The 22,545-nt window shown below is 42.8% G+C and overlaps 1 protein-coding gene across 8 annotated transcripts in view; it reads left to right on the forward strand.

Annotated features, from left to right (window-relative positions):
- The window catches only part of KLF12 (KLF transcription factor 12), a 248,268-nt gene that overhangs the window by 159,454 nt on the left and 66,269 nt on the right, over positions 1–22,545 (forward strand). For all 8 annotated transcript variants that reach the window (XM_074859505.1, XM_074859510.1, XM_074859511.1 and 5 more), the window contains one exon: positions 8,633–8,768. In XM_074859505.1, coding sequence (XP_074715606.1) covers positions 8,633–8,768 — 136 coding nt within the window. The remainder of the gene's footprint in view (positions 1–8,632; positions 8,769–22,545) is intronic.

Below are 22,545 nucleotides of genomic sequence, written 5' to 3' on the forward strand. Positions count from 1 at the left end.
TAAATTGTAATAAAAATTACCCCTGTAGACTCTATATTCTGACCATTACGTTTGTGGATACTGCTGCTTTGTACATAAAGTTTTATGAAATAAATCGACCAATTCTGCTGCCCAGACACCAAGCTGTTTTGATTGAAAATCTGATAGGTGCACTCAGACCATTTTTCCAATGCATAAAGTACTTATAATGAACTTTAAATGGGAAGAAAAATGTCATATATGTTCTTTATATAATATGGACCAGCTTAGGAGGAGAAAGTAATGAATACTGTCATTCCCGTGCATTTGTTAGGTTCATAAAACCAGGATTCGGTTTCCTAAAGCATGTTAGGTAAACCTGAGTATAACACTTAATCTCCGAGGGCGTAATTTCAAATAGCTCCTGTACATCTGCATACGGAAGTGTTGCTTCCACCATTAAAACACACAATGGTGTCTGTGACGTTCTCCTTTGACATTCTCCTACTGGGGAAATCCATGCTGGGCTCCTGTTCTCTAAAAAAAACTGTCAAGGAGGGGGATGTTCAGTTGCTTCAGACATCAAGCTGCAGTGTGAGGCTGGGCTTGCACAGTTGTAAAACCTATTTTGCAAGAGTAACCGAAAAGGATGGAGATGAGTCGGTCCCTCTACTTGGCATTTGATCCACCCAGATGCATTTTTTTATCAGAGGTATTTGAAACAGTGGCAGATTAAGAGCGAGAAAAAGAAGTCACTGTTGGCCAGCAGTTTCCTTCTTGCAGTATTTCAGGTACCGAACTATGCCGCCTGCCGAATGTAGAGAACAAAGTAATGGTTTAGACATTGCAGCATTCATATCTGTTGGCAGATTATTGGGTTTAATGGTAATTACTATGTCCCCCTGTGAATTACTTCTTTTGCACATTTCCCCATTAGGGCCCTGAGACCAAAGATCATTTTCTCCGGCCTTGCTGCTGGGGACTGAGGCACCTCTTTGGCATTAAGCGAACAGTGGGAGGTGGGGAGAGAGTGGGAGCAAGTGAGGCCGCGCAGTGCTGTTGCCATTGTCCTATCTTCAGGTGCTTACTGAGATCCCTCGGACACTTTTTCTCCTTTCCCAGAAAACTAAGGCATGACAGAGTCGCATGGCAAAGGCTACTCTCTTCCTCTTTCCAGCAAGGAGCAGGTCCACAGCAGCTCAAGGGGGCACCGAGCCACTTTCCTCTGCCAAGGCTGGTGCCCCAGCACCTGGCAAGAGGAGGGAGGGGGGCTCACACCACTGAATTCCCTGTGCAGTCCACAGAGGTGGGTGGGCTCAGCACCCCTGAAGGCACCCATCTCCCTCCGATGGCTGTATGGGCGGGTTGGGGGTGCTTGTGTTTGCAATGCAGGTGCCTGAAGACAGGAGGTGAGAGACTGTTCCCTTCCCCTCCCTGTGTCACCGAGCTCCTGAGGTCCAGGGCTCAGAGAGAGGATGGGGGCTGATGGAAACATACTCTTAGGTGCTGTTGGGTCATGGGGTCGTTGCAAGTGGCAGATTATTATTATTAGGTTCAAACTACTTGTTTCACAGTGTTTCTGATGCTGGCAGATTAATAGCATACTTTGCTAAAGCATGAGTGCCATATAATTTTCTTAACCATATTTTCCAATATCATTCCTCTGGGAGTTTGGCAGCAAATGTCTCTTTGTTACTTCAGTCCTTCATGCTCTGCAGACACGGACACACGCATGTGTAACAGCAGTACTAATGAGATTCTTCTAAATGTTAATTTTGGGGTCTGGGGTAGTATTTGGTTTTCCATTCCTAATAGGGGTAAGTGCAAAGCAACTGTTGCTTACAGCTAGAGATAATCTTCTTTTACCAGCTGAATGCCAGCATGTACTGGGAGCAAGTGGAGAGGAGTTTCTAAGACAGACATTTGGCAACAACAAACATGACCCTTTCTGGCTTATTTGAGGTACCTCATGTTTCTGCATAACTTAAACTTCCATTGCAATAAGAACCTGTAGCTATGTTTGCAAGAGCAAACACGTCACCTGGACGTGGATTAGAACTAGCAAGGCCAGAGGGGCCTCCCCACCATCCAGGCTGATGTCTCACCTAGCACACGTCTTGGCAATACTCACCTCGCTGCAGACCTGTGTAACCCTGCTTGTGGCTGGCAAGTCTAGTGTGTGGATGTCAGGGCCACTTGGAAATCCCCTCATGAACAATCATTTTGACTAGCGGGTTGAATATTAGGCATCCCTCGGAGAAAGCAGGGTGGGGAGTTGAATATGTGAAACAAAAGCTAATGGGCTCTGAATTTGGAAATCCTTTCAAAAAGCAGGAATAGATTTAATTATTTTAAGAGAGCAATGAAGCGAAATACATTTTTTGTTATGTTGTGGCGTATCAGCAGGCCTACATGTATGTATGTTTACAAAGTTATTAGCAGAGAAATTAATTTAATGCAGAAAACTGAGGTATTAAGATAAAGTGAGCCAGAGGCTTCAGTATTTCAGAATGCTGAAATTTTCTCTCTGCATTCACACCAGCAAGGATCATCTCATAATGAGTCATTTCAGCATTAGTTAATACTATGTGGCTTAGCTATAAAGAGAGGCAGAACTCCTGATGGTTACTTAGTTCTCTCCTGCTCTTAAATATTTAATTTATCTTTAACCCAAGGGATTCAGATTTGCCTTTAAATCAAAGATAGTGTGTAGGCGTGAAATTACTTCTAGTGGGTCTTCATGAGCCTACTGATGGGATGAGTTTTCATCCCTTTCAGTCACAGGGAATTTGTCTGGACAAAAAAAAATCAGGTTGTGGTAAGTGGTGATAGCAGCATATGGCTCTTTTCACCCCTGAGAGGGCCCAGATTCAGGCCATTTACTACAGGCATCCAACTGCAGGATTTTTGACGACACTTGACTTTACCCAACCAGGTCAGAGCACTTGAGCTGCGTATCCCTAAAGAATCACTGGAAGGAAGCAAAGAGAATAGGATGTATTTGGGTGGAGCCCACATATGACAAACAGGGGATAGCATTCACCCGACAGCTTAGTAACACCAGCACTTGTGTGAGAAGCGAGGGCGGCATGCGGGGCTCTTGTCAGCCTGGAGGGATTTAAATTCAGAGTCCCCCCTTCCCAAGAGATGCCCCCAATGCAGACGGAAGCACAAGTTTAGAGAGCGGAGAAGGAGAAAAATAGCCTGATGGCATGGCCCTGTGCTCACATTACTCCCCTGGGAAGGTGGAGACTGCATCCTGTGCCGAGGGGTTCACCTGCCCTTAGCAAATGGCAGGCTGGATCCTTCCTGGAGATTTTGCTTCCATGACATGGCTAATGCTGTACCATGTCAAAAATGGCACAGCTGTGTGCCAGAAAGCACAAATTCAATCAGTGCTCATTAGAAAGTTGCTGTGTGAGTTTAAATCTGTTCCAGCATTACAGAAGGGGCAATTCTGTCCTGAGAAACAGGATCAGGTATTGTCTGGCATAAATTTTAAAGCCAAGAAACTGTTCAGTTCAATAGAAATAGAAGCAAGCTTATATCTGATCCAGGTCAGATTTTTTCCTACTGGCAACTGACAGTTGGCAGATACAATATTAATGATAGTAGACCAAGTTCTGGAGTATTTACAGGCTGGTATGCATCTTATGAGAGACCCATTTGCACATCTTACCATAAAACAAGTGCAGAGAGTGAATTTGCTCGTTCTGCCCAAAGGGAAACTTCTTTTTGGTACAGTTTGGCAAAGGAGTCATTGAGAAGTGATTGCATATATGTACATGCATCAAGAGCAACTCTCTGTGCTTTCTTTAGCAAAAAGGATCATTGTTTCTTGAGGCTAACAAGGATGGAAAGCAGCGTGGCCACTTGCAGCCTTCAGCACTTGCAGACGTTCTTAAATACCCCTGGCTTGCCAGTCTTTTCAGCATGGAGTGCTAACAGCTTGCTTCTGTGGTTCCTGTGCACTCTTTCAATGACACCTTTGTCCCACAAAAGCAGTCTCTGACTTGTTTCTTTTTGCTTGCGTCGCCTTAGCCTCATTCACACTTCACAAAACCACTGGGTAGATCTGTTGGACAAATCTTGCCTTTCAAGAGGAGTAGCAAGGGCAAGAAAACAAGCTCATTTTTAAGGCCTGACCTTTATTAATTAAATGTGTCTGCCTGTGATAGGGATGACTTGATTCAGTGACCCAGCTGGGTCCCTTCTGGACCCATGGTCTTAAATTCAAGGAAAAGCTTGCTTGTCAGAGCAAGGTACAGCATGAAGGGAGGTTAAAATGCGCTGTGGCATGTTTTGTGAGCTTTCCTCCACCTTGCTTGCCAATGGCATTCCATTACTCATTTGTCCTCCACCTTTTTCATCTAATTTGCTAAATTATCTCTTCCCTTCATCTCTTCATTCTTTCCAGTTTGATGTTTGTTAGGCCAATAATTACTCTTAATTCAGTGTTTATGAACTACTGCTGGTATTTATAAACCTTGGTGCCAGCAGTTCGACAGTTGTTCTTAGATGTCCAAGAGAAAGTCAAAGCTGTTGACATAAGTAGGAGTCATGAACTCTAAATGTATAAAAATCCTGTACTGCAGTTTGCACACTGTAGTGAGTGGTGAGGAGGAGATATCTGTTAGGCTTTCGGCCAGTTGGTTATTCACATGGCTCATTTGGGGGAGGAGAATAGCTTTAAAGGCTGTTTGTCCCCGCAGCAGCTGCAGCCATGCTGATGAGAAAACAGGGCAGTTTACACCAGCTGGCAGCAGCGAAGTTCAGCCTCCTGGTTAGTCACCTCAGCTCCCCAACGACTCAGCTACCCAAGTCTGCAAGCAGAGAAGAGGTCACAAATGGAGAGGGAGACAAAAAAGCATATGTATATGGGCTGACATTAAAAAATAAGGGAATCATCCCTAGATCATTCTCTAATTTAATTACCATCTTTAGTTAGGGTCACTGCAAAAATCTAACAAAAAATGTCCTTGAATTGCCCGCCTTTGAATTTGCCCACTGATACATTTCCGTTCCTTGCCTTTTGTTCTCACCAGGCTCACGTTTAACAGCACCTTGTGATGTGCTCAAAAGTTGGCATCTGGTGGGGCAAACCATGCCTGGTGGGCCAAAGTATTCGTAGATGCAAAAACACAACCCCATTGGCAACTTTGTGGCTGTGTTAGGAGTTTACCTCGCTGACCAGAAACAAAAAGAAGGTAATTGAGAGTTTTCATCCTGGCACGTTCCTCCGGTAACCTAAAACCACCACCAAGTATCATAGGAGTCTCAATAATATCTTAAGAGCTGGCAATCTGCAATAAAACAACATGTCCTGGAAGGGACAAAAGTACATAAGATTTTTCATAGACATTTATACTGTCTCTTTTTATGTAGGTGTATTCATGCTTAAGTGATCAAAATTGGTGTATAACTCTTAATACAGACTAAATTATGAAACAACTGTTGTGATTTCAAGTTAGGCTTAGGTTTAAACATTAAGAAAGTTTCTGAACTAACTAATTAAAACTTGCTGTAGTGCAAGTCAGATTAAGCCACAGTTAATACAAAGTGTCACATACATAGGTTTTTGTTAAAGTTTTAATTTTATTTACAAACATTGGCTTTCACAAAAGCATTGTGTATAGCAACATCTAAATATTGGGCAGATACAAATATATAACTTCTTGTAATGAGATTCACTTCAAGAAAAACTGAAGAAGTAATGAAATAAGTAATAATTCTCATGCTTGAAGTTGCTTTCAAGAAGGAACATTTAGGAAACAAGGCAGAAGTAGCACTTCTTTCAAAATAGTTTTCTGGGGCTGAATCAGCTGACTAGATGGTTCGGTTGCTCTTAAATCAAATACTAGATTATCCCTAATGCTCAGGTATGCATTTAATACTGTCATGTGTAAGTCGTGATTTTAAGAAACACAGTCAGAATGGTGCTCATTCTACCTAAAACAGTTAAATGTTTTGAACAATTTCTAAGTTGCTGTATGTTTGTCTCAAGCAGGTCATTGTTCATTGTCAACAGTTTTTGCTTTGGTAGGCAAAAGAAGAAATAATAAGCAGTCCAGATGTAGCCAGTATTACTGAGGCACCTAAACTGTGCTAGTAGAAAGCTAATAGAAGTCATACTGTGCATCTGTAAATGCACTGTGTTTCAGAAGGGGTTGTTGCATCAGCTTACTGAACATATTTTAATAGTATTTTCTTTATGAAGTTCTTTAACATAATAAAAAATGCAGCTGAAGGGTAGTTATAATCACTCACTGTTCTTTTACTCAGAGGTGGTTCATAGCTAAGACATAAATTAAAATTTAAGACCAACTTTCCCTCAAGTCATCACTCATTTGGGGAGTGCTTTCTTTTCAAGAGCCCAGCTATCCATCAGTGCTACTGTTATGGCTGCACAGCTCCTGGAGTATCTACAGCCCTCCCATTTTTCAGTGTAACAGTCCCTCTTCTACAGTCAGTGAACACAGCAACATAAGAGACATGGCAAAATGGGAAATTTAACTGTGACTTTTGGAACTGCTTTCTAGCTGTAGGCCCGCTGAACTGTTCATGATCTCTAAAGGGAGCCTGTGATACCTGTTGTCCAGGGCTGTGGTTAGCCAGAGTAGGAATGACAGCTACCTTCTTGAAAAGCGTGTTGTAACACCCAAGAAGTGTCCTATCTGTGACACTGCAATACAGTGAGAGCACAAGCTAACAAACTTCAAGTTAATTCTTTAAATAATCTTGGATTTCCCTATTTCACCGGACCAAACAAAATAAACACATTTTTAAACAAATCTCTTTGCCTGCTTTTCCCCTTCCCGCGCCTCCCTTGCAGGGTCAGGCATCTCTCCAGTTTTTGCTCTCTACTCCAGCTGCTTTTGGTGTCTCTCAGCACTTACTAATCCTGCGTGGTATTTCATGAGTGAGGAGGAATGCCTCTTCCTCTACCTTACCTCTGAAGTTTGTCTCTGGGTCTGTCCCCTGACACAAGCAACCCCCATTTCCTCTCAGGACTACCCCAGGTCACACTTGTGCCCCATAGTCGTCCCTGCCATGCTTGTCTCTTGGTTTCCTCCCCCTGCCTATACGTAGGTTGTGCTGTTTTCCCTTTGGAGGGCAGCAGACAGGAGAAGAGGGAAGGCAGGTAGCCTGCCTTTCTTCACTCTTCACCTTTCCTGTCTCTTTTTGGCACAAAATGTAACTGGTGGGTTGATCTTGGCTGGCTACTAGATTTCCACCCAGATGCTCTCTCACTCCCCCTCCTCAAGAGGATGGGGGAGAAAATAAGGTGGAAGGGCTCCTAGGTCGAGATAAAGACAGGGAGATCACTTACCAATTACCATCACAGGCAAAACGGACTCAACGTGGGGAAAATTAATTTAATGTGTTGCTAATTAGAAGTAAATTAGGATGGTGAGAACCATCACTACCTCCCAGTCTCCTTTTCCAGGGCTCAATTTCACTCCTTCATTCCCAGCTCCTCTACCTCCCCATCCCAGAGCACTGCAGGGGGACAGCGAATGGGGATTGGGGTCAGTCCATAACAGCTCCTCTCTGCCTCTCCTTCCTCCTCACACTGTTCCCCTGCTCCGGCATGGATTCCCCATGGGCTGCAATTCCTATTGGGAAAGCCTGATCCACAGTGGTCTCTCCAGAGACTACAGGGGAATCTCTCTCTGCCCCACCATGGAGCACCTCCTCCCCCTCCTTCCCCTCTCACCTTGGTGTCTGCAGGGCTGTTCCTCACGCCTTCTTCCTCAATCTGCATGTGTAGAATTTTTTTGCCCTTTCTTAAATATGTTTTAACCTGAGGTGCCCCCACCTTGTCTGAGGGGCTCAGCTGTGCCCTGCGGTGGGTTGGAGCTGGCTGCAACCAGCTGTGTCCGGCCTGGGGCAGCCCCGGCCTCTTCTCACCTCCTGTCGCCGCTGCCAGCGCCTGGGCACCTGCACCATTGCTGTACAGTACAGCTACTGTAAGCTGTGGATGGACAAAACAATCCTGCAATTGCTGATCTTCGTATGTTCCTAAGACCTAGACTATGTGACTTTTTAAAAAATCTGACTAGGCCTACCCAACTTGAGTCACCTGAAAGTTAGTTGCCTGTATGTGCAGCGGCTTTGCCACGTGTAATGTGAAGGGAAGGCTCCTTCAGAGGTTGACACCGGTGTTGAATTGAGTCAGCAATGAGGACAACTGGTTTTTTTCAAATGCCTAAATTTTAATTGACTGGAGTGACATGGGTCCCAGCCTGCTATCTCATGATGAATACTCAGAATCAAAGATTGCTCCTGAAATTTTGCTGTAAAAGTTACTCTCAAGTGTGCTGTGTTGTACAAAGCAGACGTAGCTCTTTCTCTTCACTTTCTGAAGATGGGCAGAGTAAGTAACTTGAGGTTAAACTGAGTTTTTGATGGATATTGTATGTGCAGTTTTATTTCAGGTCTGCCGAAGACGTCGGTGTAGCCTGTGTTCACACGCCTGCATGCCCCTGGAAATGCTTGTGCCCAGCTGTAGCACTGCTAGGTGACTTTGCCCATCCATCACTTGATTTGGGAAGCTCAGCACAAGCAATGCCATCCGGCCTGAGCAAGCGGATGCATTGTGCGCCCTGATGTTGTTCTGGGACGAGATTAATTTCAGCACGCTCATATTAATCCATTATATGTCTCTTTCCAGCACAAATGGACCCCCGAGGCCTATCTCCCAGACAAATTAAAAGTGACAGTGATGATGACGACCTGCCAAATGTGACCTTAGATAGCGTTAATGAAACTGGATCTACAGCGCTCTCCATAGCCAGAGCAGTACAAGAGTAAGTATCACATTCCCAGAGCAAGATGAGTGTTGCTGAGGAGTTCCTGGGCGGATGGAGGTACCAGCCCTCGGTGGCATTGCAGGGGTGTCACCCCAGCTGCGGGCTGGCATACCTGCCAGCATCTCTTCTGTGTAGCTTTGTTCCCTTTGGGAAGAGATGGCTGTGTCTCTCATCTCTCTCTGATTCTCTTTTCCTTTCTTTCTTTCTGCACTCATTATTAGGTAAAGTTTCAAATTGAAATTGTTTCTTCCCCTTTATTTACTTGCAAAGCCTGCAGTGTTTTTATATCCTCTCCAAAGGGAGACCAGGTTAGACTTTCACTCAAAAAAACATGAAATTTTTTCTTGACTGGAAGCAGCATCAAGAAGTTCATTCTGGTTGCTGTCAAATAGGAGCTACCTACATTTCTCCTGAAGGGTAGTGTCATTGAAAGGCAATTAGTGAGAGGCTTTGAATAGTTTTTCTATTGCTGTTACTTTTCTGTGTACCTTTACTCACTGGACAGACAAATAAGTTCTTAATTTAATGTCTGCATTGCTTGTTTGAAAAAAAAAAAAAATAGTTTATCATGAACATTAGCAATTCTGTAGATGCATGAGCTTGCTCAGTGACTGTAGCAGCTGGAAGGGAACCAACTGTGAGGTAAATAAGTATTAATATCCTCATTTTATAGGTGAGGAAAATGAGGTTATGCGTAAAGGTCACCCTGGAGGTCTGAAGCAGAGCTGGAAATAGAACTAGAGCCTCCAGGCACTGAAGCCTGTGCTAGACCCACAAAACACATTACTTTATCTGAGAGGTTCAAAATATGGGCATTATGGACATTATTAAATAGGAAGGGATATAATAATCGGCCATTAGACATTGTTGTTATGCATTTTAAATGTCTTAATGTAGTATCTAAAATCTGCTAATTCATCTTCTAGTCAAGCACAGTAACTGTGATCCTCAAAACTTGTATTCCCCTTAAGCAGAGAGGGAGGTCTCTATGGGCAAGGCAGGGCGTTGGCTCTCACTGTAATTAGCATGCTCCCCTTCTGAAGTGATAAAGGAAGGGAAGGTTTCTTCACCAGTGACACTATTGCTCAATAGACAGGCCTCACACATATTTTAAATTCGCTAGTTGCAACACTAGGCCCTGAAGTGCTAAGTATTTTTTCTCAGTTTACAGCACACATAATAAGCCAGAAAAATCAAACAACCCGTCATGATTTTGCACTACATAGTTCTGTCTAATTAATGAAAAGAGGAAGCATGGGGTGCTAGTAAATACTTCTAATATATGACTGTCAGGCAGATACTGTTCTCTGTGTTTGATATTGCTTGAACACTTAGAGAATTGGTCAAACCATGAAAAGCTTTTTCATCTTTTCCACAATGCATTCCACAGTTTGTGAAGGTAAATGTGTTGAATATTACTTGTCTGGCTCTGGAGCTTAAGAATTAAATTAAGAAATTTAATAATATAACATCAACTCATCCTTGTTACAGGTTTCATTTAAACAGTAATCTGTTAGTTTATTTCAAAAGCCCCATTAGGAAAATCTAATTTGACTGTGATCTGCAATTTGTCTTCTTTATTTTATTCTCAGTCACAGACACCACACATACAGCTGCTGAGCTGAAAAGAGACATTAGCACATTATACCAACTTCACTCAATCCATTTCTTTCCCAGTCTATAATATCATGCCTTACAGGCAGGCTCTATTCTGAATTTAGGCATCTAACATGTACCTTAATGTTAGATGTTTAGCAGAGCAGTCCACTGAAAATAAAAGGCTGCATTCTACATACCCTTGTTGCAGAGAGGAAAGTGCCTTTCAAGCCTTCCAAAGGGAGATCTTGTGTGCTCAATTTCAGCGTCTAAACTTAGCGGACAGGAATTTCCTCTTGAGGATGTGGAAACTGTTCTGCTGAATAACTGGGCAGTGTAGGGGCATGCATGGAAAGACTGCTTCAGTAGGCAGTAAAGCTTAGGTCTAAGCTAAGTGCCCAAGTGAGGCAGGCTGGACCCCAGAGTCTAGAAGACTGTCCCACAGAGTGTGTTCTTTCTTAAGTGAACTTGTAAGCTCTTTCGTGTGAGTAGTTGTACAGTTAACAACAAAAAATAACTTCTTGCATATATTGACTGGGAAGTACAGCATGGCACCTCCAAAGGGATGGCAGCATCCTTTCCTTTAGTACCGAATTGCTGTTGTGCAATCTTGTCTTTGTTTAAGAAGATACCAAGCCTAGTTTGCAGATGGTTCTGGCAGATGCCAGACAACAGTTGACCTTTTCCTGTTTGGTTTTCAGACATGTTTTAAATTATCCTGCATAAGGATTATAAATATATATGTATGTATATTTATTTGCCTCTTGTTGCCTATTCTCCAGGAGCAAAGGGATTTCAAGTACCCTGTGATGGGTATTTCCTTCGGGTTGGTCCTGTGTAGCCCCTCACGCAATGTGGGGCCTCGGTGAGGCTCCTGACTCCCTGTGTGCTGTCTGTGGGGTTCAGGATTTGTCTTGCCTAGTGTCCTGGTTTCAGCTGGGATAGAGTTAATTTTCTTCCTAGTAGCTGGTACAGTGCTGTGTTTTGGATTTAGTGTGAGAATAATGTTGATAACACACTGATGTTTTAGTTGTTGCTAAGTAGCGCTTAACCTAAGTCAAAGATTTTTCAGTTTCCCATGCTCTGCCAGCAAGCAGGTGCACAAGAAGCTGGGAGGGAACATGGCCAGGACAGCTGACCCAAACTAGCCAAAGGGATATTCCGTACCATAGGATGTCACGCTCAGTATATAAACTCAGAGGAGTTAGCCAGGAGGGGTGGATTGTTGCTTGGGCATTGGTCAGGGGGTGGTGAGCAATTACATCATGCATCACTTGTCCTTTCTTGGGGTTTTATTCTCTCTTTGTTATATTCCTTTTCATTGTTATTACTGTTATTATTGTATTTTAGTTTAGTTATTAAACTGTTCTTATCTCAACCCACAAGTTTCACTGTTTTTTTCAATTCTCCTCCCGATCCCACTGGGAGTGGGGAGGAGTGAGTGGCTGCTTGGTGCTTAGTTGCTGGCTAGGGTTAAGCCACGACACCTAGTTAGACGCCTGCAATGTAGGTATCTTCATCCAACGGTCGTTTAGATGAGATGTTGGGGGATATGGTGTAGGGGGGAACTTTGTAGAGTAGGGCTGATGGTTGGACTCGATGATCCAAAGGGTCTTTTCCAACCTGAATGATTCTATGATTCCATGATTCAAGCTAGTTACCTCACATCCCTGTATACAGACTGGATGGCAGTTGATGTGTCCAGGCGGTAATTCTTTTGACCTATTCTAGCTGTCTAATTTAGGGAGAGAGACACAAGCCCATGAGCTCCCGTTCCTCTCCATTGACTGCAGGTGGTGCAGACAGCTGCCTGGGACACACGTGTCAGCACTGCAGATTTCTGGTATGAGGTGAGGGTACAGCAATCCACGGCGCCTGACTGTGGGGAGTCAGTGTGCCAGAAGCTGGGAGTGACAGGACAATGCTGAATGCTCCAGCATCTTTCCTTGGATCTAAATCTGTGAGGTGGGATTAGCAATGCCAAGGTTTTAACCACCAGCAGAAGGAAATCAACTAGTCAATATTTCGGGAGGAACTGTTGTTTTAATACAGCCATTTTTAAGCTTGTTGTCTTGGAAATTACCCTTCCGTGGCTGGGTCACAGGACAGTCTGGAATGTCTATATGAAAGCTTTGCTTTTCATGTCCTCTGAAACTGGAAGGCATCTGCCTGTGTTGCTGCTTTGTTTCAGGTCTGCTGTAGTCTTAGAAGAAAAAAATTCTTACCAGTAAAAATTGTGACAATCAGACACTAAAAGCCACATGTTTGGCATTAGTTCTTATTTACTTAAACAGAGTGTAGTTTGCTTGCATATTTGTAAAATAATCAAGTATGACTATTTTTTGTCAGGGAAATTGCCTTCTTGCTGCTAGTTTTGTATTGGCTGAGCTTCCAGACTTCTCAGGAGTTCTTTTGGAATGACTTCATGGTCCTTCTTCAGTTCAGCAAACCCAATCAATAATGTAAAATTATAGATAAACAAAGTCATTATTTCAAGCACGGTACTTTGGTGAAATTTCTTTATGTGACAGTGCTGCTTTATGGCAGTTGCTATGCCTTACCGTAATATGGACTAAAAATAATTTATTAATCTCAGATAATATGCTCTGTCTGATAATGAATATTGCAGCAATATGTAGATTTCAATGGGCTTTGCATTGTAAGCAGCATTTCATCCTTTTTGTAGCGTGTTTTACAAACTCATTTCGACATGTAGCGCTCTAACAAAGAGCAGATCTGCTTCTATATGTCTGACACCACTGTTGCTTATTACACAGCAAGAATAGCATCATATGTTCAGGGTCAAATCTCAGATATGCTCTAGAAATCTTTATGAAGGCAAGGGAAGAGAAGGCATTAGTCAAGCCCTAGAAGACCAGTAAAACTTTTTAGGGGCCCCTGTCAGAGGCAATGTGCTGTTCCCTCAGCCTGGCAGCCTTTCCATCCCTAGGCAGCCCTGATGCAGGAGCCATCTCCATGATAAGCAGTAATGCAAACCCTGAACAAGGCATGCATCTCCTTCATGCCAGCAGGGACAGGGAAGTGATCTTGCCCCTGTACTCGGCACTGGTGAGGCCGCACCTCGATTCCTGTGTTCAGTTTTGGTCCCCTCACTACAAAAAAGGACATTGAATTACTCGAGCGTGTCCAGAGAAGGGCAACGAAGCTGGTGAAGGGTCTGGAGCACATGTCGTACGAGGAGCGGCTGAGGGAACTGGGGTTGTTTAGTCTGGAGAAGAGGAGGCTGAGGGGAGACCTCATCGCCCTCTACAACTACCTGAAAGGAGGTTGCAGAGAGCTGGGGATGAGTCTCTTTAACCAAGTAATGAGCGATAGGACAAGAGGGAATGGCCTCAAGTTGCACCAGGGAAGGTTTAGACTGGATATTAGGAAGCATTTCTTTCCAGAACGGGTTGTTAGGCGTTGGAATGGGCTGCCCAGGGAGGTGGTGGAGTCCCCATCCCTGAAGGTGTTTAAGAGTCGGGTCGACATAGCGCTTAGGGATATGGTGTAGTTGGGAACTGTCAGTGTTAGGTTAATGGTTGGACTGGATGATCTTCAAGGTCCTTTCCAACCTAGACGATTCTGTGATTCTGTGATTCTTTCCCTGCACAATTGCGCAGTAAGATACATTATTTTACAGCATGCAGCTCTCTCTCCCTGAAGATGCACAACAGAAGATCTACTTGCAGAGGCTGAGGGCAGAAGTGGGAGAGGCAGGGGGTGATTTTTAGAATCAACTTTTATGCAGTGTATCGGTAAAAATCCAAAGATCCAGAATTTCCTCCTTCTGTCTCTAGACTTTTTTCTCCTTAGGGGTTGTAGGCAGAGGGAAACCCCTTTGACAAAACCATTTTTTCTTTCAAATAATGTCAAGGAAAAGATGGACTGTGCATATAAACTGTTGATGCTTAAGGTCACTTCTTGTTTTTTGGGAGTAATGGAGAGACAAAATTCAGAGAGGAAGTCTTGAATACTTGTAGTAATAGCTGCAGTTAATTAAAAGAAATGTGATTTGTCAATTGGATGTGACTGTGGTGACCTTTAAAGTGAACTCTTCTTTGCACTGAGCTGAGTGTCTCTGAGTTCTTGTATAAAAATGAGATTAGGGGCTTTCACCCTACCCCCCTTCTCTTTGGCTGCATTATGAGATTGATACATTGGTGCTAATGTGATCACCTTACTTTATTTTTAAATTCTGCTGGCTTTCGTTATTGCAATACAGTGGAAGTTAGTTTTGGAAACTGCACTAGTGAAAAAGAAAATCCAAAGCAGACAGACAGCATAGCCACAGTACCAATGTACTCTCTTAAATTGGTATGTATTTTTCAAGTCTGATTTTTTCTCCTTAGTTCTCTTTTTTTTTTCTCCCTCCTCTTCTTCAATGTAAATCAACTCCTGTTGTTGATTTTTATGTCTTTTGAAGTTTATAACTGTGTTCTCATCAGCCATTATTTTCCTACACTGATAAAAACTGTCTGTTTTCCTGCATCAGCTGCAATCATTACTACCATTGTGGTATTCATTATAGGGAACTTTCACCTCAGTTTTTTCTTCTACTTTTAGACAAAATACTTTGTCCTGAGTCTCCAAGAAACATAAACGAGGGTGTTTTGGCAGTACTTGTGTGAACTTTGTTTCTCGCTCCTCTGGTACATCCGCCCTCTGTGAACAAATGCTCATTTTAAAACTAGCACACAATTGGATGGTGATTTTACAGATAGAGAATTGACTAGTGCTGGTCCAGAATTTCTCAGTAAAGTATTTTTTTCACTGGAGAATGCTAATTGGTCTACAGCAAAATCGTGGGAATACATCAGTTTCAATTTTACTTTTCTCCTGAAGATTTCCCAAGTCTGTGATGCATTTTTCCATTGCAGTGAGGCTTTAGAGGAGAAGATTGCATGGTTGCTGCAACACTCCTGAGGGGAAAATTGGACCCCACACTCACAAGGTAGAAGAACTGCCTGTGGGCCTCCCACCTCCCCACAGACTGTTATGTGGTGGGACTTCTCCTCAGCCTCCACCAGAATCCCTTTACAAACTGAACTGACTTACTAAACATTCATAGAGAGGTGTGTATGCAGATATGCAAGTGAAAGACACTGGTGACGTAGAGCCCTGTAAGGCAGGCAATCACCTGTATTATAGTTGATGCCCCCACTGTGTCATGTATCCTGTGTAGAAAATAAAAGGTTTCTGCCATGAAAGGTGTTGCTGGGTTGGAAGTTGGCTAATGACCCAAGGGCACCATTGATCTGGAAGAGGTGCGCTGTGTCTCAGCCAGCTTAGGGAACCTCTGGGCAGTACTGGACTGTCCAGTTTGGACATATCCTTGCAGCAAGGTTCATCTCTCACAGTTTAATCTATCTAATAGTTAGGCTCCAGTAATTTGGATTTCCTTAGTGGAGAGATGTGCATACTTCTAGGTCGAATCATCTCATCAGTTGTGATCATCTACCTTTTGGAGGTGCCTGCCTTCCCCATTTGCCTGGACAAATGGCTTAAGGAGAGTGATAAGACTTAACATTGCTGAAGTTATATATGAGGAATCCCCCTCTACGTGATTTTCTAAGGCCATGCTGGAGGTCTGTGACTTTTCAAAAAGAAACTGAACCAGTACATCTAAACTTTGGGCCCATGCAACTACTATAGGTGTGATTTCTCCTACCTACATGCGGTTCAGATAACTCGCTAAAGAAGTACTGACTTCTACAGTGTATTTATATGGCACTTTACAAACTTTATTCTAGTAGAATTTGAATTCTCAGAATCCTCTGTTTGTATATAAAAATGAATGTGCCTAAAGCTGTAGTAAGGACTTCTACTGCAGGAGTTTGAAAGCCCTACATAGCTTTGGGAATTTCTCTTTAGGTACTAACTATGAGCCTTTGGTTTCAGTAATCCAAATGGACCTATGCTATTCTAAAAAGGTTCCTTTTTTTTTTTTTTTTTTTTTTTTGCATATGCGATATTTTACCAAAAAAAAGTTTAATAATTTGACAATTGGATAGTAAAATTGAAGGATTCCATTCTGTGCATGCACAGAGATTCTAGGATTTTTGGTGTGGAAATTTGCCAGTATATGTCCCAGAGCCTTTTGCCAGGATAACAGATTTCCCATCAGCCAGTGATCATTAGGAACAAGGGCCAGGTGGACAGCAACTGTAAATCAAAAGCAGCTTCTACAAAAAAATTGACTTCGCTGCCTGCTTTGAAAGGACGGTAATGCTTAAATGACAGTGTGTTAGGAGACAGGGATATTGTCAAATTGTTCCCTGAAGAAAGCTAATTTGAAAATAAAAGTGCTTTTAGCTTGGTCTATGCAGAAGTATGTTTTCCTATCTCCCCTGTAACAGTAAGTTACCATGACGGCTGAGTAGATGAATCTAGAGCAAGGACACATTACCATTAGGCTGTCTGTTCTCTCAAATCACAATGTCCCAGATACTGCTCCTCAATACATATTTTACCACACCATTGCTAGGAGTAATATTTTCCTTTTAAGAAAAATATTTAAATTAATTGCATAATAAGCTGGAAGAACCAAGGAATCCTGGCTCTGCTGAAGTTCAGGGAAGTTTTACCATTAACTTCATTGGGGCTAATGATTAGCCCTGAAACTCTAACAGAAGTCTGGATGCTAAAAAGAAAAAAAAGTAACTCAACACTTAGGCTATTTTGGGGAACCAGTATGGTGCAGCAAAAAAGGTATTTGTAACAGGTATGAGTTCACTTTCATTACCTTTATCCATCACAAGCAAACTTTCAAAGATCCTGTTTCCCAGCTTCAGTTCAGTGTCTGTATTGAGTTGTCTTATATAATTGTCTTCTCAAAAATAGATTAAATTTGTTAATTAATTTAAATTTTAGTCTAAGAAGGGCCAGTCATTTTAAGGTAGTTGCCAAACTGTGCCATTATTGGGATTTTATGTTACTAAACATGTTTACACAAATGTGCTTTAGAATAAAATGCCCCAAAACAATAGCGTACGATTATAATTCATATAGCACTTTTTATCTTTGGAGTGCTTTGCAAACATTAACTAATTAAACTATACAGGTCCCCTGTGTGTTCACATATTATAATTATCCATAGGTTAGTGACTTGCTCAAGGCCATGCAACAAGGCAGAAGATGAGCTGGAATCAGGAATGTCTGCCTTCTCGTCCCATGCTTAATCCACTACAGTGTGTTGCTCCAGAATGAAGCTTGAGTCATTTGTGGTTAGATATGTGAAATGTATTTTATTGATAGGGAGGCAGGCATTGTGTAATTGCTTGAAAAGCATGACACTGAAGAATGAATTATAAGTAACATTATGCATTACTGCTACCCATTTAGCAGTTTGTACACCTATTTGGCAGCTGTTTCCCCAGTGATTTGTTATTCAGCTTTTTCTGTTTTTTCTTCCTAATTCAGCCCAGAAAGCAGAGGCTGTGTGCATTAAGAAATTCACAGCTGTAGCAAATACTCATCAGTGTGGATTAGATAGCAGAACACTGCCAGAAAAAGCCACAATGAAACTACCTCAGTGAACTGCAAAGAAAAAGAAACTGATAAGAAAAAGAAAGAGCATTGTCCTCTGCTGTCACTTGAGCCAAAATTACTTCTTTTTTTCATTATCTAGATCAGATAAATTTTTATCTTTCCTTTTCCATAAGGCAGTTCCTGTGATTTTGTGACAGACAAACATGCAGCACAATTAAATCATAATAGCAGTGCTTATACTGACTTACAGAAAAATGTTTCCTGAGTGTTTAGATCAGTGCATTCAAAACAAAAAAAGTTGTGTAGTTGTATTGGGTTTACATGGCAGGGTTTTGGTAGCAGGGGTGCTACAGAGGTGGCTTCTGTCAGAAGCTGCTGAAAGTTTCCCCCATGTCCAACAGAGCCAATGCCAGCCAGCTCCACAATGGACCCACCGCTGGCCAAGGCCGAGTCTGTCAGTGATGGTGGTAGCACCTCTGGGATGACATATTTAAGAAGGGGAAAAAAACTCTCTCTGGAGAGAGAAGTGAGAATATGTGAGAGAAAATACTCTATAGACACCAAGGTCAGTGAAGAAGGAGGAGGAGGAGGTGCTCCAGGCACCAGAGCAGAGATTCCCCTGCAGCCTGTGGTGCAGCCCATGGTGAGGCAGGCTGTGCCCTTGCAGCCCATGGAGGTTAACGGGGGAGCAGATCTCCACCTGCAGCCCATGGAGAAGCCCACACCAGAGCAGGTGGATGTCCAAAGGAGGCTGTGACCCCATGGGAAGCCCGTGCTGGAGCAGGCTCCTGGCAGGCCCTGTGGCCCCATGGAGAGAGGAGCCCACACTGGAGCAGGTTTGCTGGCAGGACTTGTGACCCCACGGGAGACCCATGCTGGAGCAGTTCATGAAGAACTGCATCCCATGGGAAGGACTGACATTGGAGAAGTTCATGGAGGACTGTCTCCCATGGGAGAGACCCCACGCTGGAGCAGGGGAAGAGTGTGAGGAGTCCTCCCTGAGGAGGAAGGAGCAGCAGAGACAACGTGATGAACTGACCGCAACCCCCATTCCCCATCCTCCTGCGCCACTGGTGGGGAGGAGGTAGAAAAAATCAGGAGTAAAGTTTAGCCCAGGAAGAAGGGAGGGGTGGGGGGAAGGTGTTTTAAGATTTAGTTTTTATTTCTCATTACCCAACTCTGATTTGATTGGTAATAAAGTAATTTTCCCCAAGTCGAGCCTGTTTTGCCCATGACAGTAATTGGTGAGTGACCTCTCTGCCCTTACCTCAACCCAAGAACCTATTGTTATATTTTCTCTCCCCTGCCCAGCTGAGGAGGGTAGTGATAGCTCAGCTTTGGTGGGCACTTGACATCCAGCCACAGCCAACCCACCACAGTAGGTCAGAGGTATGTAAACTGCATGCAGAGGAGCGCACTATTAAGAAGGGAACACTGTTTAGCAAGGCCTAATTGAGTGAGCATGTGAATACAGGGATCTTAAAAAAAAAACCTAAACCCCACATTTTTTTCTGCCATTTTCCTATTTTGCTGCACAATGGGAAAAAAGTGTGCTAGGTTTTCCCCTTTATTAGTTCAATCTCTTTCACTAGTAGTGACTCCACTGCAACCTCTTTTCTGACAGCAGGTTCTTTTTAAGCTGGAGGTAAAGAGGAGTGAAAGGAAGTTCCTGGATGATGAATATGGAAGAGTTTTTTGTGCTGAGCCCGTGTGCCAAGGAGATGCCATTCTCCATGTGTATGTGGCTGAGGACACGAGCGTTACTGATATGGACACATCAGGAGAAGAATAATTGGAGCTTAAAGCCACCACACAGATGATGTTACTCTAGCCAAAATGAAAGGAATTGGAGATTGAAACAAGCAGGAAAGCAACACGCTGGCTGAGATAATGGCATCTAATCCTGTGGTGTGTCAGAAGTAATGATAGTCACAGGCTTCAGAGTCAAGCTGAGCACCTTCATTATTATAGCGGTGACAAACAAAAGATGTGTCAAGAGTGAAGTTTTGGGTCCCATTTTTGTTTATTTACCCTTCTGGGATATACTGAGTTGCTACAGAATACAGCGGTGCAAGGTAATACAAAAACTGAGGCAGGTAGAAAATAAGGAAGAGACCAGGGTGGATCAGAGGAGGCAGTGAGCAAACCACTCTTGCCTAGCATGTATTGCTAAGCTCAGGCAGTGTGGAGCAGGCTGGCAGGTACTGAGGTCAGAGACTGCCCTAAAAAGTGCTTGTCCTAAGGCCTGCCTACAGTATTTGCTGCTGGCAGAAATCTCCAGCATTGCAAACAGCCTGAAAAATGAAATAACCTGGAAATGAGTAGAACCTGCTGGCAGGCATGAAAAAAAATGCTTGCATTTATGTACTCATTAAAAGTCAGCAGGAGTCTCAATCTTGTCAAAATATCTCCCTCAATTATTTGCATTAAAAATACGATATTTAGCATAGGGCTGGGTTACTGTGTGATAAATCAGGGACACACATTGCTGTCAGATAGACAGATAGCTTCACATAGAAGTCACCATGGTGTTTCTCTTAAGAACTGATGACCATTGCTATCTCTGTGATCAGTTGCTTATCAGGGCCAAAGAGTCAAATAAGTTAACAGGAGGAACTAGAATAATGATCGAAATGTCAGTCATAAAAGTTTCAAAATCAGAGTAACAGGATAACGTCCTATAATAAATTGTTTGCTGAAAATTATTTACTCAGCTGAACACACTGACTCACTTTGCATTCAGTATTTCCGAACTACTTGCTGTCTCTGTCACCGTATCATTTCTGAAATTCTTAGCCACTGCTAAGGCATAGTCAAAATAAAGTGTGTTTTTCCTCTTGCTTGAGAGGGGCTACCAAGTACATGCAGGTCTGTAACAGGTACTGTAACAGGTCAATATACTGTGTGGTGTAGAGGTGCCACTATCCCCATATGTTTGCAACACACGCGAAATACTGCGGGTGCCCCAAACCAGGATAAGCCATAACAGCATGGGCACTTGAGACGAGGTGCAGATTGCCTGTTTCAGGGAGGTCTGGTGGAGGTGGTGTGAGGTTATAAAATAGGTGATTGGCTCCAGCAGTGTTTCAGAGCACCTACACAAGGCATCAACACTCTGACAACATAGAGTTAAATGCTCTGAAGTTCAATGGGCAGAGCAACCAGCTTCCTAGAGCTGGCTCCATTTACCTGCTAGGTACTTGGCTGTGAATCATCTCTGCTCTCTTTGGAGCTTGGGCTTCTGACCTGTAGGTGTTCATTAAAATACAGTTTGGGGAAAAAAAAACCACTTTAGTTCCCAACTTCCCATTGTGGAAAATAAGAGATTAAGTACTTTGTTCTGAGCTTACCTATTTCTACCTGTTTTAAAACCCAGAGCATGCTGTCCTCTTAAATGTGATGGCCAGCAGCAGCAGTGGTGCAGCCACCCACTCCTGACATAAAAACCTAGCAGTTCTAACACTGACTCAGGAAGCCAGATACCTACATTTGCCAATTCTGGAACACAAGGCTACTGTACAAAATATATCCAGGAGTGGTCCTACAATGTGCTTTTCCTCTTCTTTTTCCTCCTACGCTTACATTTTGGATTGAAAAGTGACTATTACAGAGCCCTTTTATGCTGAATCCATGTTGTCAGGTGTGTTTTAGCCATTTTCATTGCACAGAAAACATTCAAGCCCCAGAGGAGCGGGAAGGGTTGGGCATTTCTCCCCATGGTTTCTGGATCAGAGCAGAGGCAGGGTAGGAGGCCATAGCCATTTGGCTTTCAGGCCAAACAGAGAGGAACATAGTAAGTTTTAGGTGTCTGTAAGGTTGGTTGGAGAATGTCTGGGTGTCTTTTGCTTCAGTGCCTGGATACTGTAGGTTCTAACCAGAGTTTTAGTTGTCTGCTAAATTTCCCACTGACAAAAATTGAGCATGCAAGTACTTATCATCCTCACCAACTGTATTTTTGTCTGCCTTATTGCTTAGTTGTTAAAAAGGGACCCTTATGAAGTGTATAAAATTTAGAGTCATGACTTCTGGGTAACGTATTGCTGTTTGTATCAGCTGTAGGAATAAATATTTTTCCAATAAGACACGAAGATGATTATAAATTAATTGACATGGGAGAGAACAGTCAATGTTATGGTTTCCAGTTACCATTTTTCCAGTGCATATTGATTTCAGTTGAGGCCTAATGGGGTAGGGGAGATTTTGTCCCAGTGCCCTTTGATTAAGTGCTGATGCAACTGTGAAATAAAATCCGTACCTGGTGATACCATGGGACAGGTACCTGAGATATGTTTCTGAAGAAGGAAGAGACTCTACACGGAGAGTGGAAAAAGAAGGTGGAAAAAAAACAGGGTCAGGTTGTGATAGAGCTAATAACTTAGACTGAAAATTCTTTACATTATTGTGTCATCTTCATAGAAGATTTCTGTCATCAGAAATTTAACATTTAGCAAATGGCAGAATCAAGCATACAGTAAAGAAGATGAGTATTTACTGTACATTTGAAGCAAGGAAATGTGAGAGTTTCAAAAGATGCAGTGTAAAATCTTGGGAGAAAATAGATTATGTGTAGGTTTCCAAGGGCCAATGGAAAAGTGCAATTATATAAATCAAGAGAAGTTGCTTTGAAAATTTCCTTTTCACTTTCAACAATTACTATGCCAACCTGGCCATTTTAATTGAGCATTAT

The sequence above is a fragment of the Strix uralensis genome, chromosome 2, assembly GCF_047716275.1.
Source record: "Strix uralensis isolate ZFMK-TIS-50842 chromosome 2, bStrUra1, whole genome shotgun sequence".
NCBI classification, from domain to species: domain Eukaryota; kingdom Metazoa; phylum Chordata; class Aves; order Strigiformes; family Strigidae; genus Strix; species Strix uralensis.